Here is a 22,115-nt window from a genome sequence, read left to right as displayed (position 1 = left end):
TGCACATGTCCAAACATCACAATCTCACCTCCCTCACCTTGTCTCCAAAACGTCCTACATGCTCTGTCCCTTTAATAAACTCATTTCTAATCCTGTCCATCATCGTCACTCCCAACGAACATCTCAACATCTTCAGCTCTGCTACCTCCAGCTCCACTGCCTGTTTTTTACTCAATAAAATGTGACCCCAGTAAAAGTCCCTTTAAACTTTCATTTGAATAAAAGTACAAAGGTTTTTGCCTTCAAATGTACTCGGTATCAAAAGTACTGATTTATTATAACTATAACGTTCCTATTAATCTCAGTTGATATGAAAAGACTCAAATGTGACTCTCAGCACACTGATCTATTGATAGAATGATATTAATGACTCAAAACACTGATTGATTTCTGTTACAATGATCATGAGCACAAAAACCTTCTTTTCGAGTCTGGAGTTCCTTTATCATTTATTCCTCTCTCAATGTTCTGTTGAACTGATGCTCAACTGTATGTTGGTGATCAGTAGAACGAGTTTAAAACAGAGCGAGCGCTCGATCCTGATTGGCGGGTCGACCCTGATATTCGCAAAATATAATTAAGTTAAAAGTGAGATATTTGATTTGGAAATTCAGTGCAGTTAAAGTAAAAATCTCTTCAAATGGAAAGTACAGATAGGTGAAAAAAAATCTACTTAAATACAGTAAGAAATTACATTTACTTCCTTACTGGATTATTTGAATGTCCCCTTGTCAGCTCTGATTTCTTTTCAACTAACAGTTTGAGCCTGCAGACTCGATGTTTTTAGTTTTTTGCACCACTCTGCGAATCCACAGAAAATGTTTATGATCTGAAATTCTGTTAAGCTGCTTTGAGACGATGTTCATTGTGAAAGCGATTTAGAAATAACATTAAATCATTAATCAAAACCAAAGAACGCAGCTGTAATGGAAATAAACACTCTAAAGGTCAATGTGTAATATTTCCTGTCTGTTCGCAGTAACGTCGCACTACGAGAAAAGAGGATCCCGAAACTGAGAAACGTGCCGTCTTCTCGATCTCAGCTCGACTAGCATGACCGCTGGTATTATAGTAAGTACATATTATTAACGGCCGATCGTAGGGATGCTTGGACAAGTTTGCATTTGTATCGCAACGCACCGTTTTTCACATCTGCGTCGGTAAAAACAGATTTGCTTATATAATCGTTCATTTGTGCTCTGCTTTTCTTTAGAAAGTCACCAATATTTGATATGCATGTTTGATATTCTCCTTAGTCGTTACACATTTTTCTTAAAATCAATCGAGCAAAAACCCACAGACGGCAATGATTTATAGGCAAACATTTTTTATTGTTTTGTCATTAAGTCAAAAACAAACAAATAGATACAGAGAATTAGAGAAGACCTCTTCTATACAGTGGCAATTTAAGTTTAAATCTTGCTTTAATACCCCCTTTTTGCAAACCCGGCCCAGCTGAAAGAAACCCTGTCTCAAATTACTCACACACGCAAACATCCTCTCACACACACACACACACACACACACACACACACACAGGAGCCTGGGCACGTAAGTGACTGGAAATTTAAGAAAACATTGTTGAAGGCAATCTAGGGCAGAGTCTTTGACGAGCTGACGGACCTGCTCCGAGGCTTTTAGAACGCACAATGCTCGCACAAAGCCAACATGACTGACATCTACAGAGCAAGGTGAAGGCTTCTCATGAACCCTGGTTCCACCTGTTTATACACAAAATGATCTGCATATACGTTTCCAGTATTGTACAGTAATTTTCACCCGCCTTCTCATTCCCTCAGGAAAAGACATTTATATAAAAAAAAGGATTGGGGAAGAAAAAAAAAAAGGTATAAACACTGATTAACTGATCAGAACGTTACGTTTGGATTTACAGAGAGAGAAGGACTGCGTTGAGAACTGAAATGACGAGCAAGAACGCTTGCTAGTGGAGACGTTTTAAAATGATCAGTTTACAAGAAGACAAAATTCGCTTTGCCGCCTCCTGCTGGTCACACAAACAAACTGCACGGGGCTAGGCAAGAACGCTGCGGTTAAAAAGAATTGAGCTGAAAGAATTTCACTAAAGCAGACAAAAAAAAAACCTGATTAAATTTCCCTTCAGTAACGTACTGGGAGTTTTTTTTTATATATAATTTAAATAACATTAAGTAGAAAGGAAGTCAAGTGCAGGGGAATATTTATACAGGGACGGATAAGGATTTTGGGAACATTTGAAAGAGAGAGAGAAAAAAAAAAACAAACAAAAAAAAAAAACACTTGCCTTCCTCATCATCCTGTTAAAAAAAAAAAAATGGGGGGCATTTTTCACATTCCTCCAGTTAGAGGGAAGCTATTGCTGGCTATAACCTCACTTTGTGGTTGTTTGAAAATGGAACATGATGCTGGTGAAATATTAACTACAAATCATAATAATAATAATAATAATAATAGTAGGAAGGATGGTAGATAAGCCCTCAACAGGGCAGTTCACTACATCGCTTTCTAATACGCTAAGACCAGCATACGACCCTCTGGTCAGACTATACATCTGAATCCGGATCTGAACCAATAGATTTTATCCGAGAGAAAAAAAGAAATGAAAACAAAAATCGAATCTGGCTCTAAACATTCATTAGAGTTACAGTTCTTTCCATATGCACAGAGAAACAAACTGAGTGCAGCATATATACAAAGCAAGAAGGGGAGGGAAAAAAAAAAAATGTCAAGGTTAGATTTTTCAGGGTTTTTTGTTTCCAGTTCCATCTGCAGTAGATATGATCCACTATTTGCTTTCTAAAGGCTTTTGGCAAAAAAAAATAAAAAATAAATACGCTCTCAATTTTCCATTATGCTTAACACTGAATTAGAGATGCCTAAATAAAAAAAAAAAAAGGGCTGGGTTTTCATTTATATCTCTATAAAAAACACCTCGAAACCCCCCTCTCATTCAAAACAGTCAAAAAGCTGAGAGCTTCTACAGTTCACACCTATGACCATATCATAGTAATTAGAGCCTGTTTTCGGAAACGATGCGAGAAATGTCTGAAAGTTTATTTCACACATAGGACCCCGGAGTTTCGTAGTTTCCCAGTCACCCGAATCGAGGACGGCGACGTCCAGCCGCGACGTCGTTTTCGAAAAGGGACGAGGCGGCGGCGTGACCGAGAGTCCGATCGGGTCGGCAGCTTCAGTTGTTTTCCTCGTCGCTGTCGTCGGGGCTGATGGCCGGACTGTAGGTCGGAGACGTTGGACTGTACCCCGGCGAGGTCGGGCTGTAAGTCGAGCCTTTGGGACTAGTAGGCGAGTACGTCGGAGACGTGGGGGAGTATTTCGGAGACGTCGGCGAGTACGTAGGAGAAGTGGGCGAGTACTTCGGGCTGGTCGGGGTGTAGGTAGGAGACGTGGGCGAGTACGTAGGAGACGTAGGGCTGTATTTGGGCGTGGTGGGCGAGTAGGTCGGGGACGTGGGGCTGTACTTGGGAGAAGTGGGCGAGTACTTGGGTGAAGTAGGAGAGTATTTGGGTGAGGTTGGGGTATATTCCGGAGAGCTGGGGCTGTACGATGGAGAGGTGGGGGTGTATTTTGGAGAAGTGGGGGAGTAAGACGGGGAGCTCGGGCTGTAAGAGGGTGAGCTCGGGGTGTACGTAGGGGATTGGGGGGTGTAACGAGGGCTAGACGGGGAGTACGATGGAGAGGTGGGGGAGTATGATGGCGATGTGGGGGAATAGTTGGGGCTGGTGGGTGTGTAATTGGGAGACGTGGGAGAGTACGAAGGCGAGGTGGGGCTGTAAGACGGAGACGTGGGCGAGTAGCTGGGCGAAGTGGGCGTGTAATTGGGTGAGGTCGGGCTGTAACTGGGGGAGGTCGGGGAATACGAGGGCGACGTTGGAGAATACGAAGGAGAGGTTGGGGAGTACGACGGGGAAGTGGGCGAGTAGGACGGAGAGGTGGGCGAGTAGGACGGAGAGGTGGGGCTGTAACTGGGGGACGTCGGGGAGTAAGAGGGCGACGTCGGAGAATACGAAGGAGATGTCGGGGAGTAAGATGGAGAGGTGGGCGAATACGACGGGGATGTCGGGGAGTACGAGGGCGACGTGGGTGAATAGCTTGGGGAGGTCGGGGAATAAGACGGAGAAGTTGGAGAGTAGGACGGAGAGGTTGGGGAATAAGATGGAGATGTGGGACTGTAGTTGGGGCTGGTGGGAGAGTAGGAAGGAGAGGTGGGAGAGTACGACGGGGATGTGGGGGAGTAGCCAGGGCTTTGGGGGGTGTAGCCTCCAGGGGAGCGCGGCTCGTACGCCGGAGACGTTGGGGAATAGTTAGGAGACATGGCGCCACCTGGAGGTAAGAAAGCACAAAAATAAGATTCAAGCTGAAAGTGAAATTCACATTTTATACTAAATTTAACCTGCAGAATAAAATCCTGACTTTAATCCTAAATATGACACAAAAGATCCTAAGATCACCTGGAGAGGGAATGTAAGGACTGGCAGGACCAGGAGACCCAGGTGAGCCGGGTGTAGGAGACCAGGCAGGCGAGTACCCCGGAGAGAAGCCGCTAGCATCGGAGGCGACACTGGGTGAAAACCCGGCTGCTCCGGGAGTCATTCCACTTCCTGTTTGGAGGACAAAGTGCAAGAATGAGGCACAAACAAAAATAATAAATGCTGTAACAGAGCACTAAAGTGAAACAGCCGCCTGCACGCACCGACGCTGGGAGACCATGAGCCGTACGCCGGGGTGGCCCCAGTGTTCCAGGGCGTCATGGATGGAGACATGCCACTCATAGGGCTGGGGGCGGAGCCAAAGAACATTCCGGTTGCTGGAAAAGAAAGAATTAAAACACGTGAATTGATATAATTAAGATCACATTTGTTTTCGTTTGGTTTTGAAAACCCAAACATGCCCACTTACGTCCGGCTACGCTGATTCCGGGAATGTTGGTGGGAATCTCCATGCCGTATTTGCATTTTTCGGCATCCAGGAGCAGGTCGAAGCAGCCGGTGCCTGCAGGAGCCAGCTGTCCGAGCATGATGTTTTCAGACACGCCCTTCATGGGATCGCATTCTCCGTGAGACGAGGCTTCCATCAAGACGTCCACCTACAGAAAGACAAAAAAAAAAAAAAAAAAAGGTCAACGTGAATGCTGTCTAATTTCAAAACCATGACCGAAGTTTTTTAATAAACAATAACAGTAAACGAAAATAACTTCATTGCAGTTGCAATTAAAATACTTCATTATAAAAAATGTGCAATTTGTTCTAACCGTCTCTTCAAAAGAGCACTTCATGAGCGGGCCGGTGTCCTGTCTGTTGATGCCGTGACGGGTGATGGCCATGAGGTGACCTCTGCAGGTCATGGTGTCGCACAGGAGGGCAAGATGGCGGTAGTTCACGTAGGAACCGTCAAAAGAGATGACGTGATACAACTCTCTTTCCAGAGCCTTACGCACTGCCTCGATCCCCAGGACCTAGAAAAAAATAAAAAAATATATATAATTACTACTTTAAAGATCTACCTATATCCTTTGTCGGTTCTTAAACACTAAATCTTACAGTGAAAATCTCCACGATATCGTTGGAAGTGGTCCTGACTGGGTCGACGTCCTTCTCACTGAGGACTCTCATGAGACTGACGCCGTCCGTCTCGAGGATCCATTCCTGTAGCGCTTTAAATTCTCCCTCCTCCGTTATTATGGTCTTCTTCTTGTTCTCGGTTTGAGGGAGATGCATGTAGACCTGAAGGAGAAGGAAAAGAAAAAAAAAAATGAGTAGAGTCAATAAACATGAGCTTGAGACTTTTACACAGGTAAGGTTTGCGTCGATTTGCGTCTTGTCCCACCTTGCTGATCTGCTCGATGCCTTGTAGGGTCATGTCTGTCAGCATGTTGGACTCGATGCACCGCAGAAACACGTCATCGTCCATCTTATCCACCACCTCCTCGTCCTGCCAAAGAATTTAACCGGTTTAATGAAACGTGCGTGTAATGCGAAGTAGCGGTCGACCGGTTTGTCACTGATAGTTTTTCCGGGTTGCGTTATACAGTACACTAGAGGCGAATCACTGACGCCGCGTGCTGTTTAATTTGTGGTTTTTTTTCTTCTTTTAATTTTTTATGTAACCATTTCAAGTGTTCCTTCGTTCGAAACCACATCTTTTCATTCTTCATTTATCCTGTAATTCATTCATTGCATCTTATTTTATAGTCTTATCTATATCCTCTGTATATACATCGTATCACTCCATCTTAAAAACTATCAGCTGATTAATTGGTTATCCGCAAAGCACGATCCAAGTACGGTCTCTAGTCAAGAGAGACACCCTGATAGGGTGATTTATTCTTTTTATTTTTTATTATTAGAAACCTACTAGAATCCAGACTCACCTCCTGGAACTTGTTCTCATCGCTGTTCATGATTCGGATACGCAGCACCAGCTTTTCAGCGTTATCGTCATTGAAGATGCAGTTTAGATCGTCACCAAAACCTGCAACATGGAAACAAGGAGCGTATTATATAGGGACCATGTTTATGTTTTTTTTCATATAAATAAACAAACTAAACTCTTCCTCACCTGCATTAATCTTCTCCGCGATCTGCTCCATGGAGAGCTTGCGGTCAGTCATGTGTTTCCTGTCCAACTCGATACGCAGAAGCCAAGGAGAAATACGGGTCACGTCAAAGTCGGGCATCTCGTAGTAAACGTTCACCCACTCCTGGTCCTCGGACACCACCGTGCTCTGAGGGTTGGGGTCGTAGTAGATGGCCGTGTTGGCCGTGACCTTGCGCAGCGTCGTGTGCTCCAGGCGACACAGGATGTCTTTAGCGCGCTCTGCGTCGCGGGCCGCCTGGCCCAACAGGAACACTGTCAGGGACGGAGTTTTGGGACGCTTGGAGATGTTGATCAGCTCTTTGAGACGAGGCACACCCAGGGTGACGTTCTTGGCAGACACTCCAGCGTAGTGGAAGGTGTTCAGGGTCATCTGAGTGGCCGGCTCACCCAGAGACTGAGCAGCCAGAGCACCAACCATCTCACCTGGGTGAACCTAGAACATTTCAAGAATTAAAATCTAACCATGCTCTTTAAAAAGCAACAGGCTGGGATTTTGGTTTTGCTCACAATCGACTGGTTGAACTTCGTCTCGATCTCTCCCAGGAGCCATTCGAAGGCCTCGGAGCTGAGTCGAAACTCCTCCGTCATGCGTCTGGAACAGAGGGTGGAGCGAAGGTGGATGTTGAGGAGCAGCGTGGCGTTCTGCTGGGCCTGCTTGCTCAAGGGATCGTCACCGTTCACGATCACCAGCTTCTTGCTCAGTTCTTGCACGCCTGCGTGGGGAAACGAATGTAATGAATCCAACTCTCGTGTGCGTTATGGAAATTTGTCCCATAGAAATGTTTCAATTACAATAATACAAGTTACAATTATGGACATGAGTACGGATTCCAAACCACACAAGCTTACACACCTTCCACTACTCTTAAAGGGTTGAGATCGGTCGGAGTTCGCGGGTTGATACGGAAAATCTTTTGCGCGTTCCAGATCATTCTTGCAAGATTGCACGGCAGCACCACCTGCAAAAAAATGCAAGAAATGACACAGACGACCTGGATAATACGGCACGATCGTCTTTTATAGTGTCTGTAGCAAACAAATAATTTGTTATTCTATAATTTTTTTGCAGTGGTGATTCCCCATCCCTCCCGCCACAAACATACATTTATTGAATTTGATATGATTCAATTTCTTCTTTAAAAAAAAAAAAAAAAAAAAGCAAACCTTGCTGTCTCCAGTAGGGAAAATGGCCCTCAAGACCTCTCTGTCCTCCTTCATTTTCTCAAACTCCTTCTCCAGAGAGCTCTGCACGTGCGCATTGGTCATCACTTCCTTCAACACGTCCTCTTGCAGCGTGCGTCGGAGAGCTCGCTCGTTAGCGTAGTCGAACTTGAACCTGGTGGATTGGACGGTTTAAGGTCACAATGTTGACAATCGTGTAGGCTTGGAAAGTGATGCGAACCTAAATATGTCCAATTGACTCACTTCTTCTCAAATGCTTTATGGGATGGTTTAAGCGTAGCCATGTTCTGGAACTCGACAGCCTCTCCAGCCAGGCCGTCCTCTCCGTATCGCAGCTGCACCACCTGGTTAATGGAGTTCCTCACAGTGGCGTCGTATTTCACCATTACAGACTCCATAGACTTGATCAGACGACGCTGGATATAACCTGAAAAGAACAAGACACGAATAGAAGTCGTGAGGAAGGTCATGTCCAACATGGGTACAGTAAACGCAGCTGTTTAGGTTTTATATCATTTATATACCTGTCTCGGCTGTTTTGACAGCCGTATCGATCAGACCCTCTCTACCTCCCATGGCGTGGAAAAAGAACTCTGTAGGCGTCAGACCGGCGAGGTACGAGTTCTCCACAAACCCCCTGCTCTCAGGACCGTAGTCGTCCTTTATGAAGTGAGGAAGAGTGCGGTGCTTGAAGCCAAAAGGGATTCGTTTACCCTCAACGTTCTGCTGGCCCACCACAGCAATAACCTACACAACAAAAGCATGCAGGGTCGACCTTTTAGAACATATACCGAAAAATAAAATCGGTAATAAAGCTCCATTAGGGACAAGTGTCTGACCTGTGAGATGTTAATTTTGGAGCCCTTAGACCCGGCCACCACCATGGATTTGAAATTGTTGTACTCCGACAGCGACTTCTGAGCAGAAGATCCAGTCTTGTCTCGAGCGTCGTTCAGGATACGGTTGACCTGATTTTCAAAGGTTTGTCTCAGAGTGTTACCTGGAGTTGGCTCCAGTTCGTTGTTGTGAGCCTTTTCGATGACCTGGGAGTGAAGTGTAATGAGATTAAGGGTGTATATTAAAAAAAAGAATCTTTAAATAGGCTCCACCCTTTTGTAATTGCAGTTCGGCTCTCGGGCAGCAGGGGGCTTTAAAAGCCAACAAAAAAGAACCGCTTTCACAATTTTTTGACTAAAGACACTAATTGGGAAATGGCTCACCTCTATCACATCCTGCTTGGCCTTCTTGATCGTGTTCTGGATGTCAAGATACGTCTTCGCGTCAGCGATAGAATCACCGATACCGATTGAGTGACCTAGAAAAGGAGAAAAAGAAAAATCAGCTGTCTACATAAACCAAGCTCATAATGAGCAAACAATTCAACACGAGTCCTTACCTTCGATCAGCAGCCAGTTGTTGACGACAGTCTGAATGTTGGAGTAGAAAAGACGGGTGATGTCGTGACCCATTTCCAGGTAGGAGATGTGGACAAGAGAACCGGCAGACGTACCGAGGGACTTCTTACACAGGATCCCCATGATCAGCTCTCCGTTCTCCACGATCACCTGCAACAGGAGGATGCAGCTTTTGTCACATACAATACAGTGAAATTCGGTTGAAGAACTCCTGCGAGTCTTCAGGTTTTCCGAACCCTTAATGTAATGAATATAATATAGAACTCTCTGTGCAGGGTGCAGTCTCATGTAAAACCTCTACTGTTGACCACTACTTACTAATTACTTACTACTTACTCCAGTACTAATTAAAACCAGGCCCACCTTTGTGTCTCCAGGAGAGATGTGCTTATACGGGCCGCTGTCCTCGTCGTCCGGATGCGTGCTGTGCGTACGGATCACGTTGATGTGGCCGGGAATGATCAAGCTGAAGATCTGTTTGCCGGTCCACAGCGGGCGTGGCTTCAGGATGGCAGGCTGGGGCACTTTGCCGTCCCAGGAGGACAGGAACATCAGTAGGTTCATAACTTCACCCTGATTGAAGGAGAGAACCTTCAGTCTAGTGTCAACACTCGTCTTTCCGATCATTGAGGAGGAGTTTGACCGATACACACCCTCTCTAAGAAGACGTCTCTTTTGGTGAACTTGCGCACGGCCGTAAGCGTGTCCTGCACGATACCCATGACGGGTCTGTTGGACTGCGGTGTGACGATCATACGCGGTACCATGGCAAGCTCCTGAATCTCAGCACGGGTCTCGAGGGACTGGGGCAGATGCAGGTTCATCTCGTCTCCGTCGAAGTCTGCGTTATAGGGAGTCGTTACACTGTGGGGGAAGAAGAGAGGATTTTAATTCTGTTTGTGCCGCATTAAAAAAAAAATCAAGACTGAAAAATGTAAGATGTAGTGTAAAGTTGTTTTTTTTTTTTTTTTTTTTTTTAAAGGGTTTCCTACACTCATACACAATCAAAAATCTGAGATTTGGACAATATAGAAAGAATGTTTTCACATTTTAAATAAGCCCCGCCCCCATCCAGAACAAGCGACTCAACAAAAAATGTCCGCTTTGTGATGTAATTCACTCCCACAGCCAGCAGAGGGCTCCAAATCACCCACCTGAGATTGAGTCGAAAAGTAGACCATGGCAGGATTCGAACCCTGTGGCCCATCATAGACATCTTGTGCAAGGTGGGCTGTCTGTTAAAGATGACAATGTCACCGTCGCACATGTGCCGCTCCACCTAAAGGAAAGAATCGAATTTACGTTCGACAAGAGTTTATAAATGAATGAGAAGATTAAAGAACAGCGTTAGTTTACCTTATAGCCGATCTGAAGGTGAAGGTCGCTCGGTTTCGGGTGGAACCGGAGGTCAATCCGGTCGCCGTTATCACGGATGATGTATTTGGCTCCGGGATACTGACTGTTCCCTCTCCGAACGAGCTCCTGCAATCTGAAAAGGAAATCAAAGTCGATCGGTCGATACAATATCCGATACAATCGTAGAAGTATAACAAATTTCATAAGGCGTCTCTCAAGCAACATCAAAGCATTGCTAAACTGGGAGATTAAGCAGAGGTGTAACCGTTACCTGTCGATGTTGAACGGCGTGACGATCTCAGGGAAGGTCATGTTAGCGGCGATGGATCGGGGCACGCCCACCTGGTCGATCTGCAAGTTGGGGTCGGGTGTGATGACCGTTCGGGCGGAGAAGTCCACACGCTTCCCCATCAGGTTTCCTCGCACACGGCCTTCCTTCCCCTTCAGCCTCTGCTTGATGGATTTGAGCGGACGACCCGATTTTTGCATCGCCTGAAAAAGATTTAACACTATTTACTATTACAGAAAAAAAATAAAATAATACACAAAAAGTGTGCGTATGTATTTTCAGATGTCAAATAAATAGTGTTGAAATGGTCATCAGCTTGTTTATGGATAAGAATTGAAGTGACGGATCAGTTAGGGGAAGATAAGAATGATGAGTAGGAGTAGACATTCCAAATACAATAATCAATAATAATAAAAAAAATAAATAAATAAATAAAAAAAACACATACACTGCTGTGTCTCAATACTTTAGGCTGTGTAGTGAATTATACAGTGTGAATAACATCCATGTATAACATTTAATTTAAATGATCTTACTCGGGGCAGACCAGGCAGTTCGTTGTCCACCATGGTGGCCACGTGGAACTGCAGGAGCTTCACGTCTTCAGCTATAACGTGAGCCGCAGCGCCGCTCTGCTCGTTCCGCCGCAGCTGGTTATTGATTTTCACGATGTCTGCTAGCTTGTGGGTCAAATCATCCTGAAGAGAACCCAAATAGCGATTTAATGGTCAAATTGCGAGCACGGGCCGGTGAAGTCATTTACACACGTTCTTTTTATTAGACCAAAAAAATAAATAAAAAACAGAAGTACAGAAACTGGAATACAGAAAATTACTCCATAAATTATTGGCCTCAGTTTCATTATGGGATTCAACACCAAAATATTAATTGGAAAAAACTAAAAAAAAAAAAAAAAAAAAAAAAGGTTGAAATTTAAATACATTTAAATGTAATAATTTTAATAAGACACCTGTAGTTATTACTTTCTTTTGGACAAGTTAAAGAATTGTAATTCCACGTCTCTTCAGCCTCTCACCTGGTTCCGGGCCGAGCCCTGCATGACCACAGCCGGTCTCACTGCGAGCGGTGGTACGGGCAGCACCGTGACGATCATCCACTCGGGTCGTGCGTACTTGGGATCCATCCCCAGGATGAGATCCTCTTCGTCCGAGATGCGTTTGAAGATCTCGTGTACGCGTTCGGGGCTGAGAAGGATCTTCTTCTCCTGAGAATCTTCGTTCACGTGCTTCCACTCGGCATACAGCTCCAGGCCCGAGCGCCGGATACGAGGCTGGTAGCGTCCGCATCCGCCGTGACCCTGAACACGAGCGTGGGAAAAATCAATACATTTCATTCTTCGATTGAACAAACACACTGTTCTTGAATCAGCCAGGGGTTTTACAGCTCACCTTTTCTTTAGTGAGATCTTCGTCATTCTCCTGCTGCTCAACTCCGAACTTGTTGTCCATCTCCTCTCCGCCTTCGCAGATGTTTTTACCTTTGCACAGGTCATACACGTGCATCAGGCGCTTTCGAGGCTGGCCTTTCGACTTGCCCAGGATGTCTTTGATCTTTGGGTTGTTCTGCAGCACGGACACGCAAACATACGTTGAGCAACTTTACACGTCTGAAGAACTAGAATGTTATATAAACACCCGGTGAGGTATAAGAATTAAACTACACACCGCATCAACCAGCAGCTTGGAGCAAAAGAAACACACACAGCGGAGGACCTTCATGATCTTCGTGATGAAGCCGACGTGAAAGACGGGCTTGGCCAGCTCGATGTGTCCGAAGTGACCCGGGCATTCCGTCATGTTCCCTAAATCATACACAGTTCAAGATCAGAGATTCAGGTTAATTCAGTGCTTTTTTTTTTTTTTTTTTTCGCTGACTAGCTGAAAGTACCCGTGCTTCGCTACGGAAGGCAGAACGCTAAGCAATATGGCAATAAGCAGTAAGCACTGAGCAGGACTGGATGATCAGAGATCAGAACGTAACGTCAACAAATAACGTACTACCCCTTTGTAGTACCGATACAGGGCAAACTACTGATTTTTATCGTGCATCTAACATATAATAAGAAACAGTAAGTTTCATGAGGATCCGTAATGTTATTTCGAAGAGTTTACAGTGCGTGAGAAATCACGTTTTTCGCGAGTTAGCCGCGATCCAGGGCGAATTTTTCAAAACCCTTTCTTAGTGAGCACCTAAGACCCAAGAGGAAGGTATGTTCCAAATTTCATTGCAATCCGTTCAGTGGTTTTTGAGATTTCGTGATGAGTGAGTGAGTCAGTCAGTGGTATTTAAACTTCTATATATATATATATATTATGTGCTGATCTGTTGTGTTATTTTATTCTTCAAATATTATAACTTTATATTTCTTGTTAAAAATTATTTTTATTTCATTACACACATTTCTTAAATGGTTATAACTTCAAATATTTTTTTATTTCTTAAAAAAAAAAAAATTTATCATGCGATCTGTTTATCCAATTATTACGAGTCGTTTCCTCCAAACATTTGATTAACTTTAGAAAAAGTTTAGCAAATTTAGAATAAATGTGAGAATTTTATCTACTCCAAATATTAGGTCTTGGTTTTATTTAAGTATTTAAAAAATTACCACTTTCTTATAATAAAATGACTTAATTTATTATATAGTTGGAAAGATTTATGTTCAAAAAACAGAACATCTGTAACAAAAAGGGCAAAATTTCACGTTATTTAACATATCCAAAGATCCTGCAATAATTGTGGATTAAATGATGATCAGCTTCAGCGCTGGTTTCCGACACAAAACCCACCTGCACAAGTCTGACATCTCCCCGACCTCTCGATCACGCCCTGCCGAGGGTCCATGAGCCCACCCAGCTTGGGTCGTCCTCCCTCTGTGGTCTCGGGGTACTTGATTCCCCCTTCTGTGACAGACATCCGTTTCTGCAAAGAGACCAAATGAATAAAAAAAAACAAATAATCCCCAAAACACACTGTTCCTTAAGATTCTTATTGACTATCCATAACAGCCATTTATAAACACTGAAGGTGCAACATGCAGATTTGTCTTCTAATAGCAGGGCATGAATTATTCAGTCTTGCATCTATTAGTTCATAACTAACCAATCATAACCCAGTCACCAAAACATCTCTTTTGATCACCTCGAACCCTTTCCAGATGTGCACATCATTGCATTTTTTTATTTCTTCATCATCCCCCACCTTATTAAACCTCTTCCTATCCCATATCAATAATAATTCATCATTCTCTCTCCTGCATTGCACATCTGAGTGGAATAAATTAAATATTGACTCATTTGAAAGACGTTTGCTTCGTGCATTGGTTTTGCATAATCAATAATAAGACAAATAAAGTGCACAAAGTGTGGGTTTTTTTTTCCTACAATAAAAATAAATGCATGCCTTGGATTCCATTTGCAACAAAAACAGATTTTATTGTCATGAGATGAAAAGGGAGTGTGGCAGCTAGAAACAGTGACTCGGTTGTAAAACAGTAAAGAAATGCAGCCTAATTTATGTACAGCCCGAATTTGTGCAACTTTCTGCACGTGCGCGAGTGCGCGCGGTTTAGCCAGCAATGCTAAGCTAACGCTAAAACATAAAGCGCGGCGGAGGGGGAGAATAATAAAAATAAGGAAAACATAACTAAGATTCGGGTCAAAACTGATTTATAAGTGGTTAGGATGTCAATAAGCAACAAAAGAAACCGCATAAAAAAAACACCTAACGCAAAGGAGAAGACCTACAAGCTCATCAGGGCTGATGATGCCGAACTGAACTCTCTTGATGAGGCGCAGTGGGCATGCGCTGTCGCTGGAAGGCGGTCCGTGCATCCTGTCTATTCAAAGAGACGCGTCCTCCCCTCGGCACGCCGCTTTTCAACCAGAGCTCTGAAACGCCACCAAGACCCCTCTTCCTTGCACCGAGGGGTGACCGGAACGTGTCCGATGGCGCTTTCCAAAGCGAACCACGTTTGTTATCACTCAACGTGCGTAGTAATTCACTACTAAAACCTATAATAAACCAACCCGCTAACTCCTCTCCTCCCCTTGATCTGAACTCTTGTGCGCTCTAAGCGCATCTGAAAGAAAGCTGCTCGCACACGTCTTTATATAGACTGAAACACAGCTACGGGTTAAACCACTCTCTTTCACAGGGGTGAACGTGTCCGAAGGTGGGTTGTCCTGCTGTACTCCTAAAAGCTAATTGGCTACACGGACGATGGCGATACATATTTCATAAGGAAACACGCCCAGCCAATCAGGAAACACGTTTTGTTGCTCAACCAATCCTAATACGAAGAAGGCGGAACGTCTTGAAACGACCCTTTTATTGGTCTGCATAACGTAGTCCGCAAGCACGCTTATGAATATGTATGAGCAAAGAAAGCGTTGGCCAATCAGAACACGCTACAGCGCGCTTCGTAGGCGTCCCGCCTCTTTTACGGAAATTCCCGAAGTTTGCCGAACGCTGTTTTACCCCCGTCTAAGCAAAAGTAAAAAAACCCTCCTGTGCCGTCCGTCTCGCGCCGACCAGCTACGGGTGCTGGGAAAGAAGCTCGCACGAAAGGCCTACCTCATGCACTGAAGAGTCACCCATATTTATAAGACTTATTTTTTATTATATATGGTTTCAAATGCCTATAACGATATTAATAATCTTTTGAACACGATTGCCGTTTTTTTGGTAGCGATTTTTAAACATTTGCTTTTACTTTATGGGAAATTGCAAGAAGCCTCGGACTCGAGTTAAACCAATGACCGGACAACTGACACTGATTTTCGGTATGCGGAGTTGGAAAGCCCCCGGAAAGCCTGAAGCTTTGTCCCAACTATATTTTAGGATTTTCTTGATATACAAAATGTCGGAATGTATTGCTTAGTGTTTGTGAGACGATTGCTTAAAAGTTGTGGTACGTATTTTTAGCTTTTATACTTTTATTTCCGCGTGTTAACCTGTAGGCCGCGTTTTTGGTCGTGGATAGCTAACGTTGGGTAACAGAAGAAAAAAGAGCTGTTTGAGAAATATTGAAAGGATTTCCAATAATGCGGCTTATTTTAGTGTAATTGGGGAAATATTTACATTTTATTGTCGTCTTTGGCAAAAAAAAAGTGCCAAAATAAGTGCGTTAGTTAACGGCGGGTTATAACTATAAGGTTATAGTGTGGAATTTAGGTTAAATATATTAAAATGTATGATATCACTTGGCTAAAACTACGATGATCAACTAATATTTCTTTAATTATACGTATTTGTATTATTTTTTATATATTTGTTCGTGTACAGCTTGCTTTCATTAGAAGGAGAACGTTAATGCACAATATGGCCGCCGCGGTTGTTAGCTTCCTAGCTTAGCATAGTTCTGTCTCCCCACACACACACACACACACACACACAACAGCGGATTGAGGAGAAGAAAAAGAAATAATCCGAATGTTTAAATCGTCTACTAATAAATATGCACAAGTATAATCTAAATTATACATTTAACTACCATAAAAGTGTAAGAGTCGATTTTACACGTAATCTTTTACCTGGTGAGGTGAAATTGCTTTATTTTAGATTGAGCCCCTTTTCTCTCTTTCTTTTATAAAAAAATCTATTTTGACACGTGAATCGATTATTAGTCGATTAAACACCGATAATCGGTCATTTATTATGTAAGAAAGTGAATCCTAGTAAACTATAGGCTAAGGCTAGTTGTCATGGTGATTGTTTTTGACTCCTGAAATGTATAAATACAAACATGTATATAAATGTAGAATTAATATAATACGGTGTTTTATTGATACGTGTGTGTGTTAAACGATTTTTAATTCCATTTAATCAAAAGATAAACGTCGATAAACGAGTGCTCGCGCGCAATGCTAAGTCCGGTAGCTAGCATCATGCTGGACTAGCATATAGTCTTGAGTTCGACATTAAATCGGTTTATTTGCTTTTAATGATTTTATATTAATAATACGGTTTGTTCTGGATTAGTGTTTTCTTTTAGCAGTAGTGGATAATTAAGTTGTTATAGCAGGTTAGTTAGCTATAGGTCTTAGCTAGCTAAGAGTAAACGCTTTGTTGCGAGTCGTGTCTTTTATATCAATATATTTGTCTATAAATTATTTATTTATAAATTCATACGTTCATGTTGGGGGGGAAGAAATAATATTCTTAGCTAAATGTATGTTTTTGACAGTTTATTGTCGTTAAAACGGCTGTAAACGGTGTTGAGGGCTGCTGTTGGTGTGTCAGTATGGCGGATGAGACTCATGAAAATGGAGTCTGTTCTGTTGCAGGCTTGTTTTTGTGTAAGGAACAGAGGAACCAGGCTGAGTCATCTACACCAGCTACCATGCCTCCTTCCGTATTATTATTATTATCATCTTCACCGTCCAAGCAGTCATCTCAGGCCCGACTATCAAAGCACTGAATATAGGTGCAAGAACCTGAGAAGGAATTCCCGTCCTGTAAGGGAGGTGAAGACCGTGTATTCTGCTTGACCTGTAAGTCAGGTCTGTGAGGTCTTTTCAGGGGAAAGTACCCCAGGGATAGAAGTCGCTTGGTGATGTCACGTGTCTCAGGTTATTGTACGTTTATTGTGTGGATGGACTGGAGAGGATACGTGAAGGATTGTATTGGACAGGTCCAAATACGAGGTAGTTTTTCTTTCACGAGAAGTTATTTTGGCACCGTGCCACACACAAGTGAAACATGTTTTTGGAATATTTTATACTAAGAAACAGCCATGAAGGTATTCGAAGGAAAGGCTGGACTAACAATGGTGATTAGTGGTTTGACATGGAGAATAATGGTGATTAGACATGTGGAGAAGTGAAGAAAAGAGTGCAGGCAGGGTGGAGTGGGTGGAGAAGAGTGATAGCAGGAGTGATTTGTGATAGAAGAGTATCTGTGAGAGTGAAAGGGAAAGTTTATAGGACTGTGGTGAGACCTGAGATGATGTATGGATTAGAGACAGTGGCATTGAGTAAAAGACAGGAGGTGGAGCTGGAGGTAGCAGAGCTGAAGATGTTGATGTTGGTTGGTAGTGACGACCAAGGACAGGATTAGAAATGAGTTTATTAAAGGGACAGCACATGTAGGAAGTTTTGGAGTGGTGAGGGAGGTGAGATTAAGATGGTTTGGACATATGCAGAGGAGGGACATGCTGAGGATGGAGTCACCAGGAAGGAGGAAAAGAGGAAGTCAAAGGAGGAGGTTTATGGATGTGGTGAGGGAGGACATGCAGTTAGTTGGTGTGACAGAGGCAGATGTAGATAAGGAGGTTTGGAGACGTATGATCTGCTGTGGCGACCCCTGTGGAGCAACCGAAAGCAGATGACGACATTGGGAACTATGGTGCTCAGTGGTGTACGTTGAGAACTATGGTGCTCAGTGGTGTACGTCGAGAACTATGGTGTTCAGCGGTCTACGTCGAGAACTATGGTGTTCAGCGGTCTACGTCGAGAACTATGGTGTTCAGCGGTCTACGTCGAGAACTATGGTGTTCAGCGGTCTACGTCGAGAACTATGGTGTTCAGCGGTCTACGTCGAGAACTATGGTGTTCAGCGGTCTACGTCGAGAACTATGGTGTTCAGCGGTCTACGTCGAGAACTATGGTGTTCAGCGGTCTACGTCGAGAACTATGGTGTTCAGCGGTCTACGTCGAGAACTATGGTGTTCAGCGGTCTACGTCGAGAACTATGGTGTTCAGCGGTCTACGTCGAGAACTATGGTGTTCAGCGGTCTACGTCGAGAACTATGGTGTTCAGCGGTCTACGTCGAGAACTATGGTGTTCAGCGGTCTACGTCGAGAACTATGGTGTTCAGCGGTCTACGTCGAGAACTATGGTGTTCAGCGGTCTACGTCGAGAACTATGGTGTTCAGCGGTCTACGTCGAGAACTATGGTGTTCAGCGGTCTACGTCGAGAACTATGGTGTTCAGCGGTCTACGTCGAGAACTATGGTGTTCAGCGGTCTACGTCGAGAACTATGGTGTTCAGCGGTCTACGTCGAGAACTATGGTGTTCAGTGGTCTACGTCGAGAACTATGGTGTTCAGTGGTCTACGTCGAGAACTATGGTGTTCAGTGGTCTACGTCGAGAACTATGGTGTTCAGTGGTCTACGTCGAGAACTATGGTGTTCAGTGGTCTACGTCGAGAACTATGGTGTTCAGTGGTCTACGTCGAGAACTATGGTGTTCAGTGGTCTACGTCGAGAACTATGGTGTTCAGTGGTCTACGTCGAGAACTATGGTGTTCAGTGGTCTACGTCGAGAACTATGGTGTTTAGTGGTCTACGTCGAGAACTATGGTGTTTAGCGGTCTACGTCGAGAACTATGGTGTTCAGCGGTCTACGTCGAGAACTATGGTGTTCAGTGGTCTACGTCGAGAACTATGGTGTTCAGTGGTCTACGTCGAGAACTATGGTGTTCAGTGGTCTACGTCGAGAACTATGGTGTTCAGTGGTCTACGTCGAGAACTATGGTGTTCAGTGGTCTACGTCGAGAACTATGGTGTTCAGTGGTCTACGTCGAGAACTATGGTGTTCAGTGGTCTACGTCGAGAACTACAGTGTTCAGTGGTCTACGTCGAGAACTATGGTGTTTAGTGGTTGGGGTAATGGTAATTAGAACAACGCAGTCATTTACTGACAAAGAATTGAACAAATCGGGTCTTTTGACTCGTTTATCAGCAGCTGGAAAGCACATTTTACAGCACAGGTTCCTGTACCTGGAAGACCTGGAAGTCAGAAGTTTGCTAGGGGTTTTTAAGTTTGCTTCCTGATTTATTTTTTTGCAAGTTTGTAACACTAATGTTTCAGATCATCAAACTTATTGAAAAATTAGAAGATAACACAAGGGAACACAGCATGCAGTTTTTAAATGAAGGTTTTTATTATTAAGGGAAAACAAAATCCAAACCTACATGCCCCTGTGTGAAAAAGTGTTTGCTTCCTAAACCTATTAACTGGTTGGTCCGCCCTTAGCATTAACAACTGCAATCAAGAGTTTGTGATAACTTGCACTGAGTCTGTTACAGCGCTGTGGAGGAATTTTGCTTCACTCATCTATGCAGAATTGTTGTAATTCAGCCACATCGGAGCGTTTTCGAACATGAACCTCCTTTTTAAGGTCATGCCACAGCATCTCTATAGGATTCAGGTCAGGAATTTGACTAGGCCACTCAAGTCTTCATTCAGTTTTTCTCCAGCGGTTTTGGTCTTGAAACTCTGCCGTGCGTCTCTTTCTTATGGTGGAGTCATGAACTTGGACCTTAACTGAAGCAAGTGAGACCTGCAGTTCTTTGGATGATGTTGGGTCTTTTGTGACCTCTTGGATGAGCCACTCCTGGGAATGTTCTTCACTGTTCCATGTTTTTGCTTCGTGTGGCTCTAACTGTGGTTTGCTGGAGTCCCAAAGCTTTAGAAATCTTTAACCTTTTCCACACTGATGGCTCTCAATTACTTACTTTCTCATTTGTTTCTGAATTACTTTGGATCTCAGCATGATGTGTAGCTTTTGAGGATCTTTTGGTCTACTTCACTTTGACAGGCAGGTTCTATTTAAGAGATGTATTGATTGTGAACAGGTGTGGCAGTAATCAGGTCTGGGTGTGGATAGAGAAATTAAACTCCGGTGTGATAAACCACAGTTTTAACAGGGGGGCAAACACTTTCTCACACAGGGCCATGTAGTTTTGGATTTTGTTTTCCCTCAATAATAAAAATCATTTAAAAACTGCATGTGTTCTCTTTTACTAATATTTAAATTAGTTTGATGATCTGAAACATTGCAACAAAATGTGTACGCATTCACGTGTAAATTTACCTCATCGAGAAAACACAGCCTTTTTCTATGCGTTGCTTTGATTTTCCTTAAAAGCTTGAGCAGAAATGAAAGGAAAAACTCGTCTCCTGTCAATTTGAGATCTTCCTAACAGCACATTTGCATGTCGGATCATGTAAAGTAAGCTCCACTGTAAGTCAGGGGAAAGGTGAGACCGTTCCTGATCATGTTCTGTTGGAGGAGTTTAGGTGCTTTACGTGGGCGTGTACCGACTTGTGATTCTGTGTACCTGCTGAATTCAGTGTTCGAGCTGGTGAAAGGAAATGTGTTGATAAACATGAATTAAACTTTATTTGATCACTCGTAACATATATACAACAATGAGAATAAAATCTTACTTTCACACCAGAACTTCTCCTGTCTTGCTTATAATAACTTGATATTGATCCCCTCAGGTGAACCCTGATCCTGATAGCAGCATGAACTCCTCTCAGACGTGTTCCTGTTAGGTTTCAACTCAAAAGCGCCACCTTGTGACTAACGTCAGAAGTTTATTACACAACCTTTTCCACACTCAGAGCCTCCTCTGCTGGAGTACACATGCTACTGATGAGACTACAGAGACCAGTCTGCTCCTGGTACAAGATACTGTGAGGTTTTAGAGCTACTTTAAATTTACCTTATGTGCAGAATTATAAGACAAAATATTGGCAGATATTTATCTCGACGAAAACCTGTTGGTTTTTATTTTTATTTTGGAATAGAGCATTGTGGCACAACCTTCTTCATACGAAGAACTCAAACTTGATTGTGGGCCGAATCCTGCATTCTACCATATATTTATATTAAAATTAAAGTCGCTATATTTTCTTATTTATGATTTCATTTAAAATTATTTACAAAGTTCTAGTGCAGTGAAATGTATAGTACAACAGAGATTAATGACTAATACACCTATTCAGTGTTCTCTAATGAGAGATGCGTAGCTAGTCTGTAATTTCCAGAAGTTGAAAAATATTCCCTATTTTGGGAATATCTGGAATATTTTGTGCTTCTAACGATCCCATGTAGAAACCTAGACCTTTATTAACCTATTAACTGACAGCAGGTTTGATAAATGTTTAATTTGAATGTTCTGTCATTCCGACTGAACTCATCTACGGTTGAAGCTGTAAACAGAGGTTATCGATTTTATTGTTTGGGAGCTAAATGTCCTTCAGATCACAGTTTCAGGTAAAATGTAGATTATAATAATAATAAATAACAGAAGTATATGTCAAAACGAGTATTTTACAGTATAAATGAACTATATTTTATATTCCCCTGACACACCCTTTTGTCAAAAGTATTGGGACACCTGACTTTTCCACACACACGCTTTTTTTTCCCCCCTAAACAGTTGTACAGGATGTCTTTCGATGCAGGAGCATGAACTTCTCCCTTCACTTGAACTACAAGACC

The 22,115-nt window shown here is 43.2% G+C and overlaps 2 protein-coding genes across 2 annotated transcripts in view; one reads left to right on the top strand and one right to left on the bottom strand.

Annotated features, from left to right (window-relative positions):
- zbtb4 (zinc finger and BTB domain containing 4) overlaps window positions 1–22,115 on the top strand; it is a 105,495-nt gene that overhangs the window by 55,298 nt on the left and 28,082 nt on the right. The gene's annotated exons all lie outside the window — the stretch shown is intronic.
- polr2a (RNA polymerase II subunit A) lies at window positions 1,311–14,973 on the bottom strand. Its single transcript, XM_083557608.1, has 28 exons — window positions 14,622–14,973; window positions 13,665–13,797; window positions 12,540–12,676; window positions 12,264–12,437; window positions 11,891–12,172; window positions 11,391–11,552; window positions 10,837–11,057; window positions 10,566–10,698; window positions 10,364–10,488; window positions 9,863–10,073; window positions 9,573–9,782; window positions 9,191–9,359; window positions 9,015–9,109; window positions 8,634–8,837; window positions 8,319–8,541; window positions 8,038–8,221; window positions 7,777–7,948; window positions 7,466–7,571; window positions 7,120–7,325; window positions 6,574–7,045; window positions 6,386–6,486; window positions 5,842–5,946; window positions 5,556–5,738; window positions 5,267–5,470; window positions 4,915–5,101; window positions 4,709–4,822; window positions 4,467–4,616; window positions 1,311–4,338 (listed from the first exon to the last, which is right to left on the bottom strand). Exons 1-28 carry the CDS (start codon window positions 14,706–14,708, stop codon window positions 3,188–3,190), a joined length of 5,901 nt encoding a protein of 1,966 aa, XP_083413734.1. The 5' UTR covers window positions 14,709–14,973; the 3' UTR covers window positions 1,311–3,187.

The sequence above is a fragment of the Silurus aristotelis genome, assembly GCF_946808225.1.
Source record: "Silurus aristotelis genome assembly, chromosome: 12".
NCBI lineage: Eukaryota > Metazoa > Chordata > Actinopteri > Siluriformes > Siluridae > Silurus > Silurus aristotelis.
The sequence above is the reverse complement of the archived record's forward strand: the minus strand, read 5'-3'. Positions and strand labels throughout refer to the sequence as shown.